The sequence below is a fragment of the Lolium rigidum genome, chromosome 4 (genome assembly GCF_022539505.1).
Source record: "Lolium rigidum isolate FL_2022 chromosome 4, APGP_CSIRO_Lrig_0.1, whole genome shotgun sequence".
In the NCBI taxonomy this organism is placed as follows: Eukaryota; Viridiplantae; Streptophyta; class Magnoliopsida; order Poales; family Poaceae; genus Lolium; species Lolium rigidum.
In genome coordinates, this window is record NC_061511.1 from 55,840,024 (window position 1) to 55,846,992 (window position 6,969).

The following is a 6,969-nucleotide window of genomic DNA, read 5'->3' on the forward strand; positions in this document are numbered from 1 at the left end:
CAGCTTGGGGGTGTCAAGATATAACGTACACATATACAGCAATGTACAGAATTGATCTAACTGGAGGGGAGAAAATTGGAGCTGCATCACTAGCAACTGTCCCCAACCGGAAACATCAACTGGTCAGAAAAATGAAATCAGAACAGACATGCGATTCCTCTCCTCTGGAACCGTGGCTAATGGTGTAGCTAATCTAGTATGTAAATGGTGCTTCTACCCTTCCGCTGCTTGTCATGATAAATGGAAGGAGCCTAGACCCTCGGCCAGAGCGTATTTGAGCTTCTCTCTCATTATCTCCTGCGGTCCAGAAAACGCAGAAGGGTGAGAAATCGTCCCGAGTTTGCATCGTTGATGCTGAAATATACAACTAAAAATAAATGGAAGGGTCTGCTTTCGTGGTACCTTGGAGGAGTAAGGAGGAAGCTTGATGAAGTGCCTGCAGGTATTGACACTTGGCAATTCACCATCAACGCAGCCATCACATTGCTGTTGGGAACAATGCATGTTCAGGTAAGTTTCATCGGAATATTAGGCTTCCGTACTATTAGAGTAGAGTAGTTCCTTGTGTGAAAACAATCACAAACCTTTCGCACAACGGTGAGCTTTGGATTGAGTGAAGCTAGGCCGCCAAGTGGGAGCGTAGGAGCACCAGTCGAGAATTGGATGAACGCCCGCTGCTCTTCTCTTCCGAACTCCCTTAGGATCTCCAGGAACTGCAGCAATACGTTATTGATTATTTGGATTTCAGTTTATTATGAGGGGTTCAAAAGAACAAGTATTTGAGAGCCTGTGACTGCCTTCTACTTACGTTAACAACTGGTGGACTGTGCGCATCATAGCCATGATCAAACTCGATGTGATCTGCAAGTTTGCTTGACTGCAAGAATCGTACAAAGTGAGAACCATGACAAAGAAACTCTTCCTTTAGAACTGAAGGAAGGAATCATTGAGAAATATACTTACAGCCCAAGCATCATGTTCACCACAAAGTATGCGCTCCATCTCCTCCTCGTTGAACATTCTAAGGGTCTTAAGAACAAAAACCTGCAAGTTGTTTGAAACGATCGGTACCAGTCCTCTCCATAAAAGGATGAACTACATTTTGTTCTAATGAATATTCAATGCCAAACTTACCTCGTTAAATGCAGACTTGAAAGCTTCTATCTGTTTGGCAATCCCACTCTTCAAGGTTGCATCAACTATCAAATATACATACTCCTCCAAACTGTCAAGTGTGACCATCTTGTCTGAGCCTCCAGGAACAAGCTCATATTCTGGGTTTCCAGGAAGAGTAAAATCAAGGCACAGATCTTCCAATCTCACATTTTTATATGACAAATCTGCAGAGGGATTGGATGTCGTTTCTGAAGATGACTCCAAGAACTTCTTCCTTTTAACCAGGGCTTGAAACTCTACTACAGTCTTGCCCAGCTCAGGATCAAATGATGGGATGTCGTAGATATCAAGCTCCTAAAACCGAATAACAATCCATGATCAGAACATAGGAGATGCAACTGAGACAAGACAAGGGAAGAGATAAACATACATCTGGATAATTGCTAAAAAAAAGTTACCTGTCCAAGAATGATCTTGTAGAATGCTTTTGAGAGCGAGATGTCCAAGATCCTTCCATCGAGAACCGCTCTCGCTACAATATGTCCAAGAAGCTTGAATTTCTGTACCACGTCAGAGAATTCGATCCCTCTTGATGAAGTGACCTCTGAGGACCATGGCTGTGGAAAGAGCCCAAAACTAGAATGAACGAATCCAGTTTCTCCTTCTGCTTTTCTAGCATTATCACCTCTCCACATCCCAAGCCCAAACCTCTGAAGCTCATGGCTAACTGTAGAGTAAAATTCGATGGTTGGGCCTCGCCCAGTCCCAGCCTCTCCTTCAAATGCCACCTCAATGGTTTTGGTGCTTGACCCATGTTTGGCCATCATTGATATAGCACTTTCAAGAATGTTACCTCGTGTTACTTTGTACTTCTTGGTTTTATTAGCAGCCTCGTTTGAAGCATCACTTGCCTCATCTTCCTCGTTTGGTGAATCTGGATCACTTGTGTCATCTCCCATGAATGAGCGATGCAGAGTCAGGCAGAAGTACTTCCACCGTGCATTGAAGGAGAATAAGAAGGGGCAAGTTTCCACCAGATAGACACACCATGAGGGTACCAGCCCAACCTCAAACAAGCTCTCTTGCATTTGCAGCTCCAGCTTACTGGTCAGAAGGATACTTGTGAACTGATGCTGTGGGATTGGAGAGATTGTCACCTTAATATCATCCAAATCTCGTAGGCAGCTTTCTGCAAATAAGCGTATCTTCTCATCCATTGACAGTTGGTATGAAAAACGGTTAAGCCCTTCAAGAATTTTCAGCGTGAACAACAAGTTGTAGGATGGATCAGATTCATCCACATCACCAGGAAGCTTCCCAAGGAACATGGCACTGAAAAATGGGTCCTTCAGCAGTGATTGTTCAAGCTTTTCATGCACAGCAGATAACCGAGCATCAGAGGAGCTCAAAGTAGAGATTTTCTTGCTTTTGTTTCTCTTATACGATATTCTGTGTACTTCTTTCCAGAAAGATTGGTCAAGCGTTATATCAGATTTTCCCTCGTTCATTAAATGGACAAGTGACTCAAAAATCGTTGCAGATGACTTGAGTTGTATGCCTTTGTAAGAGAACATCAATCTTGAGGATCCCTGCCGATTCCGTGGAGAGCAAATATTAGGCCAAAGGTCTGCTTCAATTGCATCTGGCTTTGAAGAAATAGGAATAGGGAGAACACCGCCATAACCTTGCAACTCTTTCTCTCTGCGTGCCTTCACAAATTTTATATGCAGTGATTCTGAATCCTCGATTCCTGAATGCCTCAGAGGAATCATCGTGCTCTCACGAGTAGACTGTTTATGATGAGATAATATGACAGGAAAACTGTCATAAGACATGTGCAGAGAGTCTAGGAGCTTCTCCACCAAAATCTCAAGGGGCTTCACAGAGCTTTCATTGGACATCTCGAGAGCCAAATGAGCAAATTTCTGCAGTCGACATTGCACCTCCTTAGCCCGCTCTAATAAGTACTGGCGATTATTGAGATTTGGTTTCAAGTATGCCACATTGCAGAGATAATCTGATAAATCTTTGGCTGATCCGCTCTTCGCAAACACAAAAGTAGAGGTACTTGGAAGTTTATCCGATAATAATCTCCTCGAAACTTCAGACAACTCTCTGCATCGATCCAAATTCTGTGTGGGGGTTGTCATTGTATGGCCATTCAACTTAGCAAAATATCCTTTGACGAATGTAGTAAAGCATCCCAACCTGTATGGAGATTTGTTACTTGCTTTCACCACAGAGAAGCTTTTCTTTATCTCTTCTGCTAGATTCAGGATAGCATTATTCTCAATCTTGCACCTATCTGTCGAAGATGCATCTGAGTCTAAATTGAAGCAAACACAATGTTCTTGCATCTTGTTTTTCATTTTCAACTTGTGATTGGAGTTTCTATCTTTTTCTTGTGCTTGTATGGCATCAATCGCATGCTTCACACCCTCCTTGTCAAAGCTCTCAAAGAAAAACTGATGCTGTTTTTTCAGGAGGCTCTTTGAAATTTTGAGCGTTTCGAACACGACATGGCGCTTCTTCCGAGCCAACAAGCACATAAGAAAGCTGATATACAAGAAAAAAAAAGACAAACATGAGAAACATGCCAGATGAAATACGTTTAGTCGATAAACATCTTCAAAAGACAATAAACTGTGGCAGAAATTCACCTCGAGAGATTTGCAGTCTTCTGTAACTCAATCAGGAAAGCAGGTGTGCTTACTTCAACAATGTTGCCGATGAGGACAATGCATGTGTAGCAAACTGATGATAGTGCACCACATTTTGCAACCTACGTTGAGAGCAGAAATTTGTACGTCAAAGGACAGTTATAGCGTCACTTCCTTTTCTTAACCGACTGAAATGTATGTCGAGGGGCTCATACCTGTATTAGAAGTGTCACAATGCTAGAAAGCTGGTCAAGGTATGGATTTTGTTCTACGATGGCATTCTTTAGAGCGTCGGATGTCTCAAGAGGCCGCATAAGCTGATTGATGAGCTCCACAAGCATCTGCAACTGAAGTTTGGAAATGAATAGTGTCAAGACATTTCACCAAAATGTTAACTAGCACCATGGATGCAGAGGTCATTCGCATATCTATTGTACTGGGGATATATCAGATGCACATTCATAGCTCTTTAAATATAAACTAAATCCAAAGGCTGCAATTCTTGTACTCTCCAAAAATACACGAATTGGTCTAATTTGTCATAAACATGTGGCACATGTTAAGTGCATAACTCGATGAGAACACCGCTGCAAGTAGTTCTGGTATTTAAAAGAAGGTATGACCTTAAAATTGTGCATGTTCAGTAAAAAAACCCGAAGAGAAAAGGTATAGTACCTTGTCACTGTTACTCTGCGAGGAGCTGTAATAAGTTATCATCTGCTTGAGCAAATCGCAAACTCCCAAGTCGAAAAGGGACTTCACAGCCTTTGCTGAGGCTGAAGAAATATTTTTTAGCAGCCCAAGGATGCCCTGCAAGACACACCGATTAGTCCATGAATCCTCATGTGCTTAAGAAAAGGCAAGGGCAGTGGTAAAAATGTAAATTGGCAACCACAGAGAGGAGAGGATCATGCTACATACAGTTAAATTCTCATCACCGATGGTCTTCCACCCATCCTTCTCCAGCATCCTCATGGCCGTGTCGACCACCTTCAACTCGCAAAGCATATCCATGTGTTCTGCCTTGCCGTGAGCATTGGAGGCGATCATACACAGGCAAGAAAGGGCCGACTTTTGTATCTGACATTGGTCACACAGATCGATGAGAACAGAACAAGACAGGCAGAGCCTGTAACAATAATAACGAGAAACACATGTACCGTATTGTCAGATGACTGCAGGAGGTTGCAGAGCGCTGGAGCGGCCTCCATAGCCTTGGGCACGTCCGCCTCGTCGCATTCTTCGACGATTTCGGCGACGATCTTGAGCGCCACTTTCTGTCGGTATTTCAACAAACAGGCTGTGAGCACGTCTGGTTTGCGCAGGGTCTACGGCAGGACGGGGCCGTGCAAAAGGTAGGGTGGCTGACCTGCTCATTGGTGGGGAAGAAGTCGAAGAACTGCAGCACGGCCGCGGCGACGCCGTGGCGGAGGCACTGGTGCGGGCATTCCTCGCATATTAGCTTCAGAGCTAACAGGCACTGCCAAGAGCAAAAGCCAGTGAGGAATTGTCATATGAAAGAAATTGTTCTATTGTGCCCTGTCTAGCTTCTCTCTTTATTTTGTGCAAAACATACAAACATGCATGGATTTCTTAATGATATTTTACCGCTAAGATTAGATGCTGACAAAGCTGTAGTAATTTAAAATTTTCTCATAAAAGTTGAGTACTCCAATCAAATAATAATGTACTACATATGAATGTTAGCAATATCAAACTAAGTTGATGAAAGTAAATGAAGAGAATTAAAATTTCATTAGATACTCTTGATTCGCTTAGCCATGTAAGTAAGTACTAGGCAAGAACGTTATTAACAATAATAGTACTAGTGCCAATTAAGCAAATACTATACTTCCTACAGAAAGTTGTCTTAATCAAAATTAGACATATCTAGATACATTTAAATTTTGATAAATCATAGACAAGTTTCATAGGGCGGAGGGAGTGCTATGAATCTTCTTCCAACCCATATTATGTTGCATATAATTTTAGTCAAAGCCCAATTTCATAAAGTTTGACCATGTATAAAAACAAATGTATTAACCCTTGCAATATCTAATAATGGAAAAAATCTTTCATAGTGGTTCTCCTAATATAAGTTCGATCTTATAGATTTTGATGCCTTTTCATATATATATTTGGTTAAACTTTATTAAAAGACGGAGTAGTAGGGTTTAAGCGTGTGGGTTTTGCGATCATATGCGATGCTAGGTCAAATTAATTAAGCACGTACGGCTACGCACTTACCTTCTCGGCGAGCTCCATGTTGTCGACGGCGAGCATGCGGTCCCGGAGCGCCTGAACGGCGCCGTTCTTCTCGAAGCTCTCCGCCCACTCCGGCAGCTGCTCGACGACCCCGGCGATGGCCTGCGCGGCCAGGACGGCCATGTTGCCCTGGTCGGCGCCGGCGGCGGAGACGAGGGCCGGGAGGCGCGTCACGAAGCAGCCGACCTTATCGACGTCGATGAGAAGGTCCGGGTAGGCGTAGGGCAGCGCGACGCAGAGCGTTTCCAGCGCCGCCAGGTGCCCGTCGGCGCCATGGTCCTTGTCCGCCAGCGCCGGCACCACGTACGGCAGGTACGCCAGCACGTCCGCCATCGCCTGGCCGCGCGCGAGATCGATCGGTCTCTCTACGCCACGTTCACGTACCGAGTTTGTGGCTACAGCGCGCGCACGCCGACGCCGGTGCCGGGGCGGGGGCGGTGGCGGTGGCGGCGAGCGAGGTCGATCGGGTTTGTTTGGAGATTCTGCGCAGGGTTTGGGTTGGGAGGACGTGAGGCGGCGGGCCTTTTATTCGTGGCGGCGTGACCGTCGCGGACTCCGAGGCACGCTGAGGTTAGGACTGGATCGCGGGTCGGAGTCGGCGCGGGCGCGACCCGAACTCCATCGAGTCTCACACTCGATCGCCCTCCGAGTCGGCAGGATCATGAACATACCTAGGTACGTGAAGGCGTGCACATATACACACATGATCCGATTCATGTAGAAACAGTTGATCAAATATGTCCACTAACTTTTCCTAAATGTTATGACAATTCTAACAATTTTAATTTTGTTTTAGATGTACATATTCTCCTAAATATTTGTTCAAACTTTTAAAAGTTCGATTTTTGTTAAACCAGAACGCAGGGTAATTTGGAATAGAGAGGACATACAATCATGGGTAATATTGCAACCGAAAAACAACAAGAAC

General features: G+C 44.4%; 1 protein-coding gene across 1 annotated transcript; it reads right to left on the bottom strand.

The window, feature by feature from the left end:
* Positions 1 to 231: 231 nt before the first annotated feature.
* On the bottom strand, positions 232 to 6,374 carry LOC124647079 (E3 ubiquitin-protein ligase UPL4-like). The gene is made up of 14 exons (XM_047187070.1): positions 6,024 to 6,374; positions 5,146 to 5,256; positions 4,937 to 5,053; positions 4,698 to 4,856; positions 4,452 to 4,586; positions 3,992 to 4,123; positions 3,777 to 3,898; positions 1,575 to 3,672; positions 1,135 to 1,470; positions 964 to 1,044; positions 809 to 877; positions 585 to 713; positions 403 to 486; positions 232 to 297 (listed from the first exon to the last, which is right to left on the bottom strand). The coding sequence occupies exons 1-14, from the start codon at positions 6,372 to 6,374 to the stop codon at positions 232 to 234; spliced, it is 3,990 nt and encodes a 1,329-aa protein (XP_047043026.1).
* Between the last annotated feature and the right edge of the window lie 595 nt (positions 6,375 to 6,969).